General features: G+C 38.1%; 1 protein-coding gene across 4 annotated transcripts in view; it reads right to left on the bottom strand.

Annotated features, from left to right (window-relative positions):
• Positions 1–19,822, bottom strand: part of LOC112103386 (connector enhancer of kinase suppressor of ras 2-like) — a 526,129-nt gene that overhangs the window by 49,140 nt on the left and 457,167 nt on the right. For all 4 annotated transcript variants that reach the window (XM_026652993.1, XM_026652992.1, XM_026652995.1 and 1 more), the window contains 3 exons: positions 8,362–8,423; positions 6,803–6,965; positions 5,487–5,560 (listed from right to left, as the gene is read on the bottom strand). In XM_026652993.1, coding sequence (XP_026508778.1) covers positions 5,487–5,560; positions 6,803–6,965; positions 8,362–8,423 — 299 coding nt within the window. The remainder of the gene's footprint in view (positions 1–5,486; positions 5,561–6,802; positions 6,966–8,361; positions 8,424–19,822) is intronic.

Below are 19,822 nucleotides of genomic sequence, written 5' to 3'. Positions count from 1 at the left end.
GTAAATATATAGTTATGAAAAAAGCTGAGATGAACACTAGTGTTATTAATATCCTTAATGTAAACCACACTGTAATATTTACCATTATGATTTATTCTGACTTTCAGAGACACAAATCAAAGCTATGGAAATCCCAGTTTCACTGATTTCTTCTACACCCCATCATTAACATTAATACATATATTAACAGAATTTTCCGAGACAAATGCATTCAAAGGCGGTAAATGTGGAAACAGCATAAGAATACAGAATCCTCTGCCTGTACAGTTTCCTCTCTGTTGGCAAATTAATTATTCATTAGGGGTGAAATTCACCCCTGGGCAATGGCTAAGCATAAAGCCCACTTAAGTCTCACTTCAGCCCATGAAACAGGACTAAAGTTACTTAAAGGCCTTGAGCTGGCCTTGTAGTAAATGTTAATTTCACCCATAGACATTTTATACTCTTATCTCACTGACTGATTACCGGTCATTTGTGGATGATTCAATTGTATCACAATCTGTTATGACCAGAATTTGATGTTTAATGAAGTTATGAGGACAAAATATCCAAGAGAAATGAGTTATTAATACCAGTTGGGGAGATGATGTAAAAGTTAAAGTAAATAAGCAAAAGTACAAAAACACTGTTAATATTGTAATTGTTATAAATATTACTTGCGAATTGAATTAACTGGAAAAATTCTGTTTTGCAAATGTAAATAGTGAATTCCAGAACGAACAACTCCTTAAAAGAAATGGAACATTCTTATGGTGCCCACTAGATGGCGCACACTAACTAATTATATGTATTATAAGTCCTTCGATTTACGACGCCCGACTTATGTTGGATGCCACTTACGACACTTTTCAATTGACTGCCTGTTTCACCCCTACCGAAGCTTGTTTCGCCCTTACAATGCTCGATTTGCATAAAGTTTGCTTGAAATCACTTCCTGATTGTGTTATACTGGTATGGAGCTGGAAGGGGTCGCTTCTGATTGGCTTCTAGTCAGCAAGGTAGCTTGTTGCCAGGTAGGGTTGCTGCTTGTTTTTGATTGGCTCCTGACCCTGGGCTCAGCCAATCAGAAAGCTTGAATAGTGATTGGCTGAGGCTCAGCATGTGTGCCGTTCTCCCTGGCTTTCTGAGCCTGTGTTGTCGGCATTCTGAGCAGCATATATGAGTTTATATGTTTATTTGAATGCTGTTTACAAAATACAGTGTATAGTAAATACATTGAGGTTGCAACATTAGTCATCTATAATTCATTTAGTACAAAAATCTGTGTTATTGTGGTGAAAACGGTGTATCAAGCCTTGGTTTAGGAACCAATCCCACCTTCATACCATTGAATCCTATGGGAAAAGCAGTTTTGACTTACCACGTTTCGACTTACAACGCAATTCTGAGGACAGGTCTTCACTACGGGGGGGTCGATTTAAGATACGCAAATTCAGCTACGCAAATAGCGTAGCTGAATTCGACGTATCAGAGCCGACTTACCCTGCTGTGAGGATGGCGGCAAAATCGACCTACGCGGCTCCCCGTTGACGGCGCTTACTCCCACCTCTGCTGGTGGAGTAAGAGCGTCGATTTGGGGATCAATTGTCGTGTCCTGACGAGACGCGATAATTCGATCCCCGAGAGATCGATTTCTACCCGCCGATTAAGGCGGGTAGTGTAGACCTAGCCTGAGGAACAAACTGTGTTATAAGTCCGAGAACTCCCTGTATATTAAAAATAAGGTTCCAGTGCAATGGCTTTTTGGTTCTCGTTGTTACATATAAGAAATTATAGGTGGCCTGTGATCCATCTGTTGACTGCTGCTGCTGTTTTTAATTTAATATTTTTAGTGGCAGGTGGCCTAGCTTCAGAGCACTGGAAGTGTCCAGTTTAGTAATCCCTGGCCATATCTTTCACTCTCTTCCATGACTAATGACTACCAGAATTCCTATGCATCTCTGGCAAAATAGATGGGACTTGTGCCTCTCACTGGGGTCCGGATATCAAATGCATGTGTATATAAATAGTGGTGCTCAAAAATCTACAATGAATGGTCATTAAAATGCGGATAATGCCACTCCCTCACCTCACAGGGGTGATGTGGAGAAAAATTAATGTTTGTGAAGCAAGGTGGGTGAGATAATATCTTTTACTGGACCAGCTACTGTTGGTGAGAAAGAAGCTTTCGAGCTTACACAGCGCTTCTTCAGGTTTGTGAAGCACTCAGATATTCTAGTGGTGAGCACCATAGAGAAGTCCATGAGGAAATTAATAATTGTCTTCAGAGCAGGGTTTGAATAATGCAGAAGGATATTTTTCATTCTGTGGCTTCAGGTTAGTGCAGTGCCAGAAATCAGTGTCTGTTAGAATTGTGTTCAGAGTCTCTTGGTATGAAAAGCCATTGGTGTGGCATCCAAGGTGTATATTTTTACTTATTATGTTACATAGGTGGAATTTTAAATAGAATTTTGACTGTATTATTTCATTTTGAGGTGTCAAAAATACTCTGGCAATAAACTTCCATTAGATAAATGGCCCAAACCTGAAATTCTTACATATTCAGAACTCATATTGAATTGAGCAGGACTTTTGGGTGCACAGGAAATGTTAGATTGAGACCTCCAATGTTTTAGCATTATTCTGATAAACAGGGCCGCCGAGAGCGGGTTTGGGTCCCGGTGAACATTTTTTTCCGGGCCCCCCAGCAAGGGCGGACCGGTTAAACAGGGCCAATGCGGGGTGCGGGGTGGGGAGCTTCCGGACCGCCAGGCCCCGGTAATTTGTACCGGCTTCCCCCCCCACGTCGCCCCTGCGTGATAAACAGTGATTCATTACAGATGGATCCCCACTAATCCTAGCTCTCATAATTAGTTTGATCAAAGGCCATCATGAAGTAGCAGCACATTTAGATTATTTACAGGAAACATATAACTGAGAAACTGCTGAGACTAAGCCTACTAAATACATTGACAAACTCCATGTCGTATGTGAATAGAGAAGTACATTTTTTATTAAACTGGGTGGAAAAAGTGCAAAATAAATCTGATGAAGTGTTTATATTTGGAAAAGTAACATGAATATATGAATGATGCATACCGGGCAAACTAAATGACTAGTATACTAGCATATATTATGTTTAGAATTAAATGTTATTAAAGTTTTAGAACTTGATCCTGCCCCCACTGAAGGCAATGGGTTTAACTTTTTGTCATTGATTTTCATGAATGTAGGATCAGGCAGCCTTATGCATTTACCATTGTATGATAACCACAGAATTGACGTGTCTTTGAAAAAAGAGCATTTAAACAAGTGATATTTGTGCTACCTCATATGAAGATTTAAACTACTTTGTTTCTGTTTGGGTTCTTATATTTCTGCTTACTCTTAAAATGTTTTTTTTAAATATGATGATGGAGATACTGCCTAAAATCAATGGAATATCTTTCAGTGACATTAGCTATCCAACCTCCATTGGTAGCACCAAGGACATTTTAACACTCAAATATAGAGTTTACTTTAACTCTGGAGTGGAGCTAAACCTGGGTGAGATAATGCCATGACTCCTATTTATAAAATTAAGTACCTTCATTAATTGTATAAGTGAGACAACTATTCAAACCACATAGGACACAGTAGTCTAATAGTTATGCATTTTTGTCAAAGTTTCTCAAGGGTATTCCACTCAGTGTGTAATATGGGCAGCAGTAACAATTATTCAGTAAATCAGCTTCTCCATGATTGATAAGAATACTGGAAAGAGAAACACCTATTTATTTTTGCTGTTGGAACCAAGTTTCCTTTGTTCAATTAACAAAGGTCCAAATCCTGCACTCCTTACTCTTTGAAAACTCTGCATTATGGCAATAGGTGCTTTGAGAGAGAACTGCAGGATCAGCCCCTAAATGACTGACCCTACTAGTTTTGGCTGTGCTCTGAGATAGAGGAAACAAAGTTAGTGTTGTTATTTCAGCTAGAGCTATTTATACACTAACACTAAGAACTCTTTTTAGACCATTTTTCTTCTGTTTACTTGAAATAAATTGAAACCACAAAACAAATAATTGATAAAATTGTTAGTCCTTCTTCTCCAAAGGTGATCCCGGCAATTACAGGCCAGTAAGCCTGACTTCAGTACTGGGCAAACTGGTTGAAACTACAGTGGATCCAGTGGATATAGTGTACTTAGATTTTCAGAAAGCCTTTGACAAGGTCCCTCACCAAAGGCTCTTCAGCAAAGTAAGCTGTCATGGGATAAGAAGGAAGGTCCTCTCATGGATTAGTAACTGGTTAAAAGATAAGAAACAAAGGGTAGGAATAAATGGTCAGTTTTCAGAATGGAGAGAGGTAAATAGTGGTGTCCCCCAGGGGTCTGTACTGGGCCCAGTCCTATTTAACATATTCATAAATTATCAGGGAAAAGGGGTAAACAGTGAGATGGCAAAATTTGCAGATAATACAAAATTGCTCAAGATAGTTAAGTCCAAGGCAGACTGCGAAGAACTACAAAAGGATCTCTCAAAACTGGATGACTGGGCAACAAAATGGCAGATTAAATTCAATGTTGATAAATGCAAAGTAATGTACATTGGAAAACATAATCCCAGCTATAAGACAGGGACTTTTCATCTTGGAAAAGAGATGACTAAGGGGGGATATGATAGAGGTCTATAAAATCATGACTGATGTGAAGAAAGTAAATAAGGAAGTGTTATTTACTCCTTCTCATAACACAAGAACTAGGAGTCACCAAATGAAATTATTCGGCAGCGGGTTTAAAACAAACAAAGGAAGTATTTTTTCACACAACGCACAGTCAACCTGTGGAACTCCTTGCCAGAGGATGTTGTGAAGGCCAAGACTATAATAGGGTTAAAAAAAGAACTAGATAATTTCTTGGAGGATAGATCCATCTATGGCTATTAGCCAGGATGGACAGGGATGGTGTCCCTAGCCTCTGTTTGCCAGAAGCTGGGTATGGGCAACAGGGGATGGATCACTTGGTGATTACCTGTTCTGTTAATTCCCTCTGGGCACCTGGCATTGGCCACTGTCAGAAGACAGAATACTGGTCTAGATGGACCTTTGGTCTGACCCAGTATGGCCGTTCTTATGTTCTGTAAATCCCATCACAGTAAGAAATTTTTATCTACTTCCTAATTAATATACTTTCCCCCCCAGAGTCTTTCATTTAATTAAAATAGGAATTGGGTATCTGGATAGCTAAGAAAAGAATTTTCTAATTGTTTGTATTTGCATTACAGCTTATGCCACTTAGTCCAAGTTACATTTTTAAAGTAAATAAGAAACACTGGTGCCCATGAGGCTGTAAAACAATATCGGTCTGTTTTAGGGTTTTCTATATAACTCCTTTTCTGGAACTTTTTGCATTCTTAGTACAGATTGCAGATAAAGACAGACAGACCACTTTCTCCAGTGCCATACTTTACACAATATCCTTACAAAGGTGGTCCTTTCATTTGTAGAACAGTTTGACTCATACTCACTGTTTCCTTCTGCATTCAATGGCTCTATCTATCCTGAACTCAGGTAAACTGATGAATCCTTCTGCTTTTTCATCCTATCACAAGAGAGGAGGAAGTGCAGGTGAAAATGAGTACATTATTGAGAAAGAGAGAAATGAGAGGTGAGAACTGTACAGCTGTGACTTATGGCCCAAAGCCAGGTCAAGTCAAATTAATAAAGATAAAGAATACATTGTTCCCATACCGTTAATTCATGAAGATAGTTTACTTAAACATATGCTGTTGACAGTTTTTTATAAAGTGACTGACTTGTCAGTTCTCTAACCATGCCACAGTAACACCAGCCCTTCTGTGTTAAAGACAATACAGAGAACATTCAAATGTGAAAATTACTTTCAACATCATACCAGGTATTTGAACCCATTATTAATAACTCTACAGAGAGGTTCTCAGATTTTTTTTAAAGAGTATATTACATCTTAACAGTGATTGTATTGTGGACAATTCCCTTCCTAATGGTGACTGAAAACATTACTGTGGCAATTTCAACAATTGTTTGCATGGAAAAGTAATATTAGGAAAGTATTTCGTGTAATTTTCATTTCCTTAAACGTGATTTAACAGTGGAAGAAGAAGACCAGCACAATTTGACTAGCCAGCTTTCTGAAGACCACCCATAAGCGCTGCAAAGATTACTGATGGTTCATGTACCACACAGCCTGGGAACCACTGGCACACATAAGGAGCACCATCAAACATCTGCAGACACATCAGTAAGCCAATATACACACAATACAAGCATACACTCATACTGTTTTATTATTACCCCCAGTATAATCTAAGAGAACCAAATTTTAAAAATAAGTCTCCATGACTCAAATCAACTGCTCTCCTGAGTCAGGTTTTCACATTTGGTTTAATTTTTAGAATGTAGGAATGAACTCATCCCAGGTGTAACTCATGGCTGAATTTCCCCACACTGTTGATAATAGGGCAAGATGACAGCGAACATCTTGTTAACCTAATTAATAACAAATATGGAAAAGAAGTACTGTTTATTGCTGACACTTGTAGTTTTTGAAGAATGCCATGTAGCTTTTTTGCTATTTTATTGTTAGACTCACACATAGATGATTGAAGACTTCAACTGAATCATTGCAGCTGAATTTTTTCCTGTCCAGACCCATGTATCACAGACTCACGTCCAAGCAGAAATACAGTAAACTTTGCGTATTTAACTACTAATTGGTAAATATTAGCTTCCTTTATTTAAAAAGTAGCAAAATTTAATGTAGGCTGTTTTTTCTTTCTTTCTTTCAAGTGTAGCATATACTTACATTCTGGTTTGTGTACCAGTACAGTGAAGAATCCTTCAGAATAAACCAGTATTTTTTCCATTTCTGTGTAAAGTAACCTTTGGCATCTTTTTTCTTCCACAGCCAGCCCTCACAATCTCCATGGCCCAAGTCTTTGCAGGAAATCCGCCTCCTGCTCCCACTAGTCAGAGAGCTCCCTGTAAATGGGAAGATAACGTGAGAGACTGAGGGATCCTATTGCTATAAAAATAAATACAATAACTTACTTTTTAAAACTAGTGATGAGCCAAAACAGTAACCTCTAAACTGAAACCCTTCAAATTTCAGGGCGGAGGGTGGTTCAGATTATAATTCCTGAATCTAGACATGTCCTATGATTTTGGTTTCCAGATAGATGCAAAAATAGAAGAGGCATGGTTTATAATTCTGGATTGGACTGAATAAAATCGTATCCGATTATTTAATCTCAAAGGAGTTCTGTCATATGGGGCCAAAATCTCATGAGAATAGTTTGTGATATTTTGGCATCATCAAATCCAAACCAAAAACCTTGTCCTGATTTGGCCTTTAAGTGGCATAAACTTAAATCTTGATCCAAATCCAAACACCACTTTTTAGTTTTTAGCTTTTAGTTCTTAATTTTAGCAGCCCTAAAATAAGTCAAATTCTGGTAAGGAAGTTTATCATCATTCCATAGGAATCATGGAACAGTATATGCCCACAATACTTGTATTCTGATTTTAATTCATCAACAATATTTTAGATTTACTGAACTTAGTTTAAACACATCCTAGCTGATAACCCTGAAATGTCACTCTGTCTTACAGATATCACTATCAAACAGAATTTTTTCTTAGTATTGTATAATTTTTCCTTAAAAGCCCACGGCAAAGTTAATTAAAACATTAGATGCTTTACCGTGAAAAATCAAGTTTACATTGTTACATAAATTATATTTGTCTGACAGCTGTGAAGCAGTGCCAGAAGGTTAGATCAGATTAAATTACTACCCTTTTCTTGATAGTATTCCATTGATCTTAACATTTTATTCTTTTCAAAATAAGATACTGCATCCTGATCAGCTTTAGAAATATTACAAATTTATTGACTGAGTAAAGGAGAAGTCTTTAGGCAGTGAGTTAAAACTACAAACAGAATAAAAAGGCCATTTTGCATGTACTATATATAAATTATACCAGATTATTTTTAATTCCCTAAATATATTATAGAATGACAAAAGAAGTGCCTTTTTATTTTATAACTTTTTATCAAAAGTTTGTTTTCTTGATAGTCTCAAATAGTTTATGGTTTTTTAAAAGAATAAAGTAGTAAGAAATGGCATAATATATGTCTTTCTCCCACTGAAATCAAAGGAAGTTTGAACACTGATTTTAATGGGATAATAGGTCCATAGTACGGTTCCCTTGAGTATTTACTAGCAAACATGTAGATAAATATATATGATATCTGGAAATACATGAATTATGTCTGATTCCAAGAGTGGATCTGTATACGTGACCCACACACCTCCCATTGCCATAATAGGGCCTTCATTTTCTAAATTCTGAATATTTATTAATGCCAATGGTTTACCTTTGGACCATTTTTTGGTTTTTACCCTCAGGGAAGCGTAGTGGAAAGACTATAAGGAGAGAAAAAAGTATGGATGAGTACCAGTGCATGCAATATTAAACCATGTTATTATGTTGATATACTGTAATCTCTTCATTAATTATTGTTTGTGCCCACGATCTTCCTATCTCTGCCTTTTCAAGCATGAGAAAATCTTAATTTTTAATAATCATATTATAAAATATGGTTACAAAAGTAACACAAATTGCAGTTATTAGGCAACAACAAAACGGTAGTAATAATTGGCAGTACTGAGCAATCACTATAATCTCCTTTGGTGTTATTTTGTTTTATAATAATAGGAGGATAAAAACAAACAACAAACAAGCAGAACAATGCAATGCTAAATAAATAAGCATACATCTCTATTTTCACAGAGCTACCTGGGGTATTTAGCCACATGCCTCCCCATTAAGTCAACAGGAGCTCTCTGACTGAATCTTTATGCAGTAGTGAGGAGATAATTTCATGAGGGTTTCACAGGCATTATATAATAACAAAAAGTCACATATTCATTCATTTTAAGAATAAATTAAACTGTTACACTACAACTAATCAATTCAAGGAGAAATTTCTGTCCCGAATCTTATAAAGTTAATACGTGATCTTAGCCTTTGTTTCATGCCATATTAGTGGGAACTCGTATACACGTCCTCTAATTATATCCATGTACATGTCTGCTGTAGCAATGAAATGTCACCCAAAATTTAGTAACAGAGCATCATTTTATTCTTAGAGTGTGAATAACAACCATTCTTTTGTGACCGCAGAATATACCATTAATTCTGAAAACAATAGAAAGTAAGTCATTTTTATACATTTTAAAACATAAGTATTATTTAATGGAGAGTGGGGAGATTTTTTATGCATGGGAATGGCACGGGAGAAAGAACAGGCCAGCTTGAGGGATAAGTGGACTGCTGGCAGCTGAGGCTGTAGTCACTGGCAGAGCAAAGGCAAGGAGTTCATGGTGTCGCAGACACATATGTAGGGCAGGGTCGCGTGGTAAATGAAAGGCCGTCTTTTTCATCCGTTTTGTCCTGTCTGACATATAGATTGTGAGCTCTCTGGATCAGGGACTGTCATCTTTGCTATTTGTCTGTATAGTGCCTAGCACACTGTGGTCCTGATCCTTAACAGCGGGTTCAAGGTGGTACCATAATACAAATAAATAAAAAATAATATAATGTCTACATTCATCACTAAAAGTACAAGTATTTCAGGTGTTTTTACCATATTAAACATATATCTGTAACACTCTAGTAACTTGAAGAAGTTGTTGTGGTTAAGCAGCAGGTTTTTTAAGGAAGTAGATCATAACCATAAGCAATAGATACAATAATCTAAGCAAATCAGAGTGCAAGAAACTGTACAGTCATTGAGACTTAACTGTACAGTGGTTGTTTCCCCTTTTAGTACAATTCTTTGGCTCTGCTTGCCTCCAAGGGGTTGATTTGTCTTTGTAGGGCTATTTCTCAATAACCGTACAGTATGTGAATCCCTTTAATGGGTGACACCCCTTCCTGTCAACTGTGCAGGTATTTGCATAATCCCACTGTCGTTATTTCTCAATGACCACACTGCACTGCTCTTTGCTCTGGTTTGCTGCTATAATCCCTTCCTGCCCAGACTGGTTCTTGTTCTCAGGATTTTCAAGCTGATTACCAGCAAAAATGACACCACCTTAGCTTCTTATTTCCTTCACATGAAACAGAAAAACATCACTACTGATATGAAAAGCAGAAAAAACAAAGAAATTCACCTTTTCCAAAAACAAAGAAACCCCGCAAATGCAAAGAGAATGGGGCTGAGAAACTGTTTTAAGGGAAACTGTTTTCTAAACATTTTAAAAAACCAAACCCCAAATCCCTTTGAATCATTACCCTCCCTCAGGCTGTATCCTGCTCCCACTGAAGTCAATGGGAGTTTTGCTATTGTTCAGTGGGAGCAGCCTTGGGTCTTTTATCTCATTTCTATTCCCATCTCACCCTACAGGCCAGCAGGGCTCTTCTTATTGGTTTACATAATCTCTTCCTCCTAGTTCAATTCTGGAACAAAATGAAAACAAAATATACTACAATCTGAGAGGGGAAGAGCCTGGCGGGAACACAGAAAGAAAAGGGAGTGAGGAGAGGAAAAAAGATCTGCTGAAGGCTAAAGGGAGAGAAGGGGAATGGGTAGGAAGAAAGACTCAGATATCAGGATGATTACCATGATATGCATGCCTAGACATGAATAATATAATCAGTACAGTAGCCCAGCCCTGTTATTTATTTTGATATTAAATTCATTTTATGTCTCCACATTTTCATTTTCAACATGTTGTATATTTTTGAATTGATAATGCCTTATTTCATCTCGGAAATTGTCATAGGGCTAGATAACATTTTTGCAGATGGGTAGGACATGGCTATGACTTCTGGTCCCTAGAGAAGTGTGGGAGGAAGTTTGAGATTGCGAGAAAAGCACATTAACTGGATATTTCTGCTAAAATGATAATCAGTGAGACAGTTATTGTTAATATTAAAATGTTATCCTTCAGAGTTAACAACCAAGTGGAATACATGGGGCAGATATTACCTAAGACCTATTGTTTCAGCCTACATGCATATGCAGGCAGACATTAGTTTATACTCCATTCCTGTTTTCAATGTTATCTCTGCAACCAATATGGGCTAAAAACATGGGCTTTTTTAAAAAGAAAATTTAGATTCTGAAGCTCAGTTGTGCGCAGCAAGTTCCGTAGCCATGAAGTGCAGAACACCTGAAGCCTTGAATATAATATTAGATCATAATAATAAACAAATGTGGGATGGCAGCTTAATTTAGACTATCTGCTTACCGTTTTAGACCACAGTGAAAAGTTTAAGATAGTACTCTAAATTGGTGAACTTATATTTTTATTTCCACACAGCCAATTTAAACATACAAAACTGAGTATTCTTAAATTTGTTGCAAAAATATTGTTTTTGGGTTGAAACTTTGTGCTGCATTTCAATTTTGATCGAATTCTTACTGTTCAGTTATTTCCCCCTGAAAACAGACATTTATTACAGGAAAACTGACAGAATTCAAATTATATTGGCCCAGATCCCTTCCATTACCATTTCTTCTGTATTATAAAAATTGTATAAAATGAGACATGGGCATTCAGTGCTCTATTAGCTTAGCAAGATCTTTCTGTTCAGGGAGGACATTCTGTAAAAGTAGCATTTTTCTGAATAAATAGACCACGTAAAAGGCCAACAAATATCTCTGCAAATACACCCCATTATGCTGTTCTTTTCATCAGAAATTCCCCTGACAGTCTAGCCTGAAATGAGAGACAAAAATAGCTGAAAAGTTACTCAATAGTGCAAGACTGTTTGCAGATACATCAGATATTCTGAGTTAGCTCAGCACAAAGCAAAGATTAAGTATAAATCCCAACAAGATGGCATTATTAGACTGTGACTATAGTTTGGGCCACAGAGGGAAGCTGTCAGGAGCTATGAAATAACAATGAGAACCTGAAAAAAATTGTGTAGTTACAGAGTTACAAATAAGTGCAACTATTTTTTACCACTTTAAAAATTTATGATTGTATTAGTTAGAAAGGGGTTTGGGTACAGAGGCAATTGCAATTTAGTGGTTAGAGCAGAGGACAGGGCATAAGGGACTTGGGTTCAACTGATGATTCTACCAGTGACTCATTGTGTAACCTTGTATGAGTCACTTTTCTACGTGTCTCAGTTTATCCATCTGTAAAATCAGAAGAATGCTCACCATACTTATTTTTGTAAAGGGCTTTCAGTTTCTCTGAGAGAAGGTTCTGTAATAAGTGCATAGTCTAATTATTATTCATTAAGGAACATGCTTCTTATAAGTAAGGGTTGAATGGTGGAGTATAGATTATAAAATGTATAGTAATTAATTTAAAAATATTTAACAAGGGTTATAATTTAAACACTGCACAAGCATACCACATAATAGCAGCATCTGAAGATAGGATTCTGAATGCTGGAAAGGCTTAAGCCAGGCATAATTTTAAATGACAGTGGTGGATGGGAGGGATTTTCTCAGCATCACCATAGGCCTGCTTGTTGTCCCCTTAAAATTCAGCCAGAAGTGACCTGCAATTTGGCAGCATGAGCACTTTCTGGCCCTGAATCTCTCGCAGGAATCAGCTACGCTGTACTCCTGTGAAGCCTGGCTCATTGCACATCAGACCAAATACCCACAGGCTGCCACTGTCTATAGCAGTGCTCCAGAGGCAGCTGTACACTAATGTGTGTCTAGAAATTCTTCTAGCCTCTGAGTCAGGGGTTGGCAACCTTTCAGAAGTGGTGTGCCGAGTCTTCATTTATTCACTCTAATTTAAGGTTTCACGTGCCAGTAATACATTTTAACGTTTTTAGAAGGTCTCTTTCTATAAGTCTATAATATATAACTAAACTATTGTTGTATGTAAAGTAAATAAGGTTTTAAAAATGTTTAAGAAGCTTCATTGAAAATTACATTAAAATGCAGAGCCCCCCGGACCGGTGGCCAGGACCCAGGCAGCGTGAGTGCCACTGAAAATCAGCTCACGTGCCGCCTTCGGCACGCGTGCCATAGGTTGCCTACCCCTGCTCTGAGTCATTCTCTCATTTTTCTAGGCCTGCTCCATTTTCTCTTTTGTTCTGGCCACTCTCCCAGCCAACAACAGTACGATGTTTGACGTGCTGCAGATAGACAGAGTTGAACTCTGAGACTGACAAAATCCATAAATGTAACGGGTATGATGTCATGCAAAGACTTAGTAAATTCTCTCCATCTGCTGGATGGGGGAACTGTATTTCAGGCATGTATGGAAGATTGAAGAGAGAAAGACCAGCAGTATGTTTCTGTTTGTAGGAGAAATATTGGAAACAAGGACAGAGAATGGATGTTAAATGGGAAAAAGTGGCAAAAAAATTAAACAATGTATTGTGGCTTTTATGTATTTATTTTAAACTAGAGCAGTGAGTAAAGGGTGCTGTGCAAGCAGACTGCCCAAAGAGACACACTCTCTGGTTATGCTTCTTGTGAATGGGGATGAAGCTGGTTTCAGGGGGTTCACCAAGCAGGACCAGTGGTAGACTCACTGGGGCCAGGGCAGAAAGGCTAAGCCCTGCCACACAGGACTGAAGCCCGTGGTCCTGAGCCCTGCCACCCAGAGCTGAAGCAGAAGCCTGAGCAACTTAGCTTCATGGGGGCCCAGGCAATTGCCCTGCTTGCTACCCTCTAATCCTGGCCCTGGCTTTTATATGCAGAAAACAGTTGTGCCACAGATGGGCCATGGAGTTTTTAGAGCTGCGGGGGGGCGGCTCAGAAATCAAAAGGTTGAGAACTCCAGCTCTAATACACTGTCCCTTCTCCGTGGGCCATTGCAGGTGACTGTGTCATGGCCCTTGCTCCTCTCCATCCCATTTTCAGGATCCAGAGTGTGCAATCCCCACTCCTCAGAGTGCTGGGAACACAATGACTGCTATTTATAGAAGCCTTTTCACAGCCATGCAGCTGTGACATAATGACCCTGGGTGGGTCATATATAGCAAGGAATGAACCTGAAATTTCTGAATCTATAATCAAGAGCCTCTACGCCTGAGTTAAAAGACCTACATCTTTTATCTCAAAGTCTGTAGCAGACATATAAAGCTGTAAGTGGTCTAGTCACCAGAGTCACGGGGTGGGGGGAAAGAACCACACTCTGTAAGCATCGGTTACACAGTTTGAGCTGAAATGTACATTGATAAGACATGACATCTAAAATAAATAAATGATATCTTCAGAACACTTTTAGAAATAGCTTGATTGCTTACAATTCCTTAAAAATTCAAACAGAACAGGTTGAGAAGTAGCGTAGTAGTACCTTAGAATAAGCTGGAGAATGCCTATATCAAATTATTCATTATCCATTAAAAATCTCTAGATCTGATTCAACATAAAATATGGTGAGAATAGAAGCACAACAGATCAGAGAACAGAAGGGACTTGCAATTTTAAACTATGAGTCAATCAGCCTCATTTTCCTTTTTCTGTGTGCTGAACAGCATATAAAATCATGTTGGGCAAAAGAACAAAGAAAAAAGGGCATGAGCAAATACACTGAGCAATGAATGCTTTGGTAACTTGCAAAACTCTAGATTCAAATTTTAAGATGCAAAGGAGCCAAATAATCCACTTTATGCTACACAGTAAAAGTAAACATTTTAAACTTGCAACTTCAAAATGATTCATACTGTGGCTATGGGAACCAGCCGGAAGATGAGAGAATGTACCATGGTTGTCAGCAGTTATGGCCTCCTCTCAAAACCACAGCATGAAGTGTGATGTTAAAAGAGCAGCACAAAACACAGGGCTGACAACAGTCTGCATTCGTGAAGTTCCAGCAGCGACACAAACCTCAGCATAACCACAGAGAGGAACATAATGTTTAGCTGACACAAAATTACCTCACTGAAAAGTTGCACCTATGTTTAAATAACAGAGATCTACAGAGATCAGTGATTTGGACTAGCTGAAAAGATTTAAGGAAACTAACACATTGAAGAAAATCTGGTTGTATGCACCTCAGCTATTCTCATCCCCAAGGGTTTTTACCTTAATCCAATAACTGAACGCAATAAAAACATTGAAACACACAAGTAGATGCTCCCACTTGTAGTGCAGCCTTAGAGTAAGTATGTTTAGATTATAGTGCCATATTCCTGGGGAGCAGCAGTAGAAGTGGGGGATCAAGTGTTTGTCAGTAGTGGTGATATTTAAGCTGGAGTAAGGAGGAGGTGTAGTGAGAGTTCTTCGTAGACTGTATGGAAGGTAGTGATGCACCATCAAGAGCAGCTCCTTCCAGCATCTCCTACTTTCCTTAGCTTGACTGGGGAGATAGCAAGCAGGTATAAGTGACACCTGGAAACAATTTGTCAATAGCACAGGTTTATGCCTTTAGTGAGCAGAGGTCTAATTTCCTCAGTGCAGTAGGTAGCAGCAGGAATGGGCTTCTGGGCCAGGAAGAGAGAACCAAAAAAAAAGAGGGTGCAAGAGGTCAACCCATCATTCCCACCTATCTGAAACATGTTCCACATGGAACAGATTTTCTAAGAACATGTACTTCAAGGGGAGGCCTATAAATCTCAGCAATTAGTTCTCATCCGGTATTTGTGTGCTATCTCAGTCATTGGAATGGATGTTTCATTATGTGTACCAATAGCTTGTGCACAGCTGTCACTGTAGAAGGGAGCCTCTACTGCTACTATATCAACAACAGCACAGCTACCCGGGGGACAAATCAGTGGGGACAGATCAGTACCAGTAAGTAGTGCTCCAGCATCTATCAAGGGCCAGGCATATGATGCTGAGAGAGTTCCATTTGGAGGAAGTTCAAGTGGCCTACCAGGTCCAGGAATCACAACTACCTCTCATCACATATTTATCTGCCATCTCAGACAACAGAACAAGTGTTTCATGAAAGGTCAGTGTTTGCTCTACATGTAAATTCAAGAATTAATGTTTATTATGATGGCCACTATGGAACTCATGCTTGCTGTATCCAAAGGAGAAAAGGTAAAAGGGGCATGTGGTCAGAACAATCTGGTGTATGTGGGGGGAGGGGGGGTATGGGGATTAAGGATGCTTCCAATAGTTTGAGCAATGAAAGAATAGGCTCCCTCTACATTTAAAATGGCAGAGCTATGATATCTGTTTCAGAATTACCCCAAGGAGTATATATCTATTGGAAGGGTGTTAAACTAATTTACAAATCTCTTATTTTAGACACAGGACACACCGGAGGGCAGGAATTTGAATCTTGAAATCCACATACAAAATGGTGCATCTGGTAATGCTGAAATGGTTACAAGTGGTATAAGTGAGCAGATTTGTGGATTCTCTTGACCCACTCTTAATTCCACATCTGAAGATAATTCCACAAAAGTGTTGCTTGCCCTTGTGAACTAGTGTACAAAATAATAAAATTACCAAAGTGACAAAACTGTAGAAAATGACAATATACAGATATTTTCCATTATTTTAAAGATCTTTAACAAATTGGTACTTTTTTTATCACCAGCCTTTGAGAATCTTGAAACTTAATCCCTTTCCCCCCATATATATATATATATAGCATCTGTGTGTGTGTCACTTGCAAACCTTTTAGAAAATATTGCCTTTTTATTTAAAAAAAAATTTCCTCAATGGTAACCATACAGATTGATTTGTAATTTAAATATTGTGACAAACCAAGACTAAGCACACCTTCATAAAACAAGGCTCGGAAAAGGCTTAATTAAGAATGTGATTTTAATAGTGCAGTGGATAGGACCCACCCTACTCTTCATTAAGAAAACCAAAAGCACAACAAACTAAAAACAATGCCCCAGTAAACTATGATATGGGTGAAGGAGATTTAAAGGATAATTCCCAGATTGATATTTAAAATATGAGAAACAGCCTTAGGGTACCTCAGTACTTGAAAGATGGCAACAAACAAAGAAATTCAGGGATATACAGCTAATATGATTAAGTGACTGGAGGGACTGAATTATGAGGAAAGATTAAAAGAACTAAATGTGTACTGCTTAGCAAAGCAGTGAATAAGGAAGAGATATGAGAATCTTTTACAAATATCTGAATAGTGCAAACACCAAGAAAGAAGAAACACTGTTGAGGGAAATAATCCAAGGGTCAAATCCTGCTCCCTTACTCATCTAAGTACTCCCACTAATGCCAATGGAATACCAGGATGAGTAAGAGGAGTAGGATTTGGCTCCATAAGTAATGGGATGAAAGTGGATTTCAGGGGAATGCAAATGAATTGGAGTCTTCCATCTCTAATTTCTGTGATTCTGTTATTTACATGTACCTTATGGTCACATTTAGACTACATATGGAATTATATTGACAAACACATGAATCACAACTCCCTGTTCATACATGCAATGCTGAAAGAAAGCTGGGAAAGGAGGACAGAAAATGTCTGAATAGCATCATATTAGCTAATTTACATTTATACCACATTATTTATGATCATATTATCTTAGTTTCAGCACATTCCTTTTCCACTAATCTAATTTTGCAAGGAGATGTCTCAAGTGACCTGGACAGAATGTGAGCAGTTGGCATACTAATTAGAACCTATCCAAGTACTTTAGGACATCTCTCTACAAAGTCAGTTTGCCAAACAATCTCATTTTCCACAGATGTCTCTCCAGAAATCCTGTGATTCTCTCAACTTTTTTAGACTCCTTCTCTCCCTTTTAGCTCCTTACTTTGTCCCTCCTGAACCTTTGCAGTATTACCCAGTTCCCTGAGAAAACCAACTCTTGCTTTCCCCTCCTCCCATCTGGTTCTGTGTCCTCACTCTTACTCCATACACTTCAAACATCATCAACAACATTTTCCCCTCTGCTACTCTCCTCAGCTCTGTAAAATCTGCTATTATCCACCCTCTTTTAAACAGCTTTCCTGCCAGCCTAACTTCTACCCTATATGTAACCTTTCATTTCCCAATAAAACCTTCCCTCGTCTCTTCTTTTACCTTGCACACAATATTTGTCCATAGCACAGAAATCATACTCCACAGCAAATACAGGCAAAGGGAACCAGACCCGTAACTACTGTTCCAGCCCTCGGTTCAGTCTTGCCCTTCAGAATAAAGTCTACATCTGTATCTCAGGGTTGTGGCCAGTGTTTCTTTGTAATAAAAGGTGGGTACATATTTCCAACCCTCCTAGAGAGGCTAATGAGAGTGCAAGGAAAGAGAAGATGCTAAATAGTTATGCACCAGCAAAGGCAGAGGCTAGTGTCCTCCATTCTAGTTAACAACAATTAAACTGTCTACAATGCAGTTTAAAGGTAATCCACAAAGGGAAAAATATGGAGCTGTGCCCTGTTTTACTTATTTTTCATGTTTATAAAAGGCCAACAAGTTTTGTTTTTTGTTTTTTTCGTTTTTTCAATTTTTGCTTAATTCTTACATTTGTACTCTGAACCTTAGCTCCCCTTCTTATTTTTAACATAGTTCTGCCTGGGAATTTCTTTTCTTTGTTTTTAAAATTATTTAAAACATCATCCTTGCACGCTAACTAAGAACCCCATTGTGCGTGCGGCTTTGAGACTGTCTGTAACCAGTTGAAGATATCTATTTTTTTTTAAATTTAGAGCCAGATTCAAAAGAACTATCTGCTTTGTGCCACTGTAGTAGTATAAAGTAGCCATAAATTGGAGGAAAGCAGCCCATATATTGGTGAATCTTGTCATTAATTTGCAACTGACTTATTGGTTTCCTTTTCCAGAACATTTAAAAAAAAAAACAGTTACATTATTTTCTTTAATACATAGGCAAACTTAAGAAATAAACTTCCAAGACATGAAACTGTAGAATTTCACTTCTGAAATGTCAAGAAAATAGATATTATTAATTTTTAAAATGTTGATTCGCTGTGAAAGCTTAGAGACAGATTGGCCAGCATGGAGGTATGGAATGGGCGAGAATGGGCTGAGGCAAATGCAGGGTAAGGAGAATAGGGAGTAAGCAGAAAAGTATATGCGTGTGGTTACTGGAGATACCAGGAAGGAGGAAGGGTTTTGGGGGGTACAGGAGAGTCACTGAGGATGTAGCAGGGGAAAGAATATTTGGGGGCAACATTGGGGGTGGCACTAGGCCAGAGATATAAGCAGAATTTAGAGGAAGAGTGTCACAGGCAGAATACTTGTATTGAGGGGATGAAGGCTGTGCCCACTGAAAAGCAAATCACAAGAAGCTATTTTCATAAATCTTTTGCAGGGATTCATATGAAATGGGACACACAAAGGGACTGAATGGCCATGTAATTAGGTAGGACACAGCTTTAGTGTTAGATTAGAAATGGCAGGGATGTGTCCTTTCTAGTGGTATAATTCATTTGTGATGCTCACTTGTCTCTCAGACGTTCAGTTTGTTTTCCATTTAGTGCACTTAAATGCTCAGAAAAGCATAAAAATGTCTGCAAGTTTTTCAATACTTTATTATTGCCATATTTCATATACCCACAAGCATTTATTTTGATGGAATATTTTTATATATTCTAAAACAGGAGGAGGAAAAATAGGCTTATCAAACAACAGTACTTATAGAAAAGTTTTCATTAAATCTAATTGTCCAACTGAAGGAAGAAGTAAACAAACAGGTGTTTGAAGTGAGATATTAATAACTTATGTAAGTTTTTTTATAAACATAAATTTTGACGAGTCCCCTTAAGAGCTTTGTTGTTTCCTTTATTTGCATGTAATGGTAGAGGCAAGTGATGAAACGCCCCTCCCCCCTGCATATAAATGACAATTATGAAGTAACTTCCATGGAACAGTGCTACAATCAGATGTTCATTGGAGATCTGACTTTCTGGAGAACAAGTCTGTCTAGTCTCATGCAGG

Source organism: Terrapene carolina, unplaced genomic scaffold, assembly GCF_002925995.2.
Source record: "Terrapene carolina triunguis isolate 2854851 unplaced genomic scaffold, T_m_triunguis-2.0 Scaffold131, whole genome shotgun sequence".
Classification (NCBI taxonomy): domain Eukaryota; kingdom Metazoa; phylum Chordata; order Testudines; family Emydidae; genus Terrapene; species Terrapene triunguis.
The sequence above is the reverse complement of the archived record's forward strand: the minus strand, read 5'-3'. Positions and strand labels throughout refer to the sequence as shown.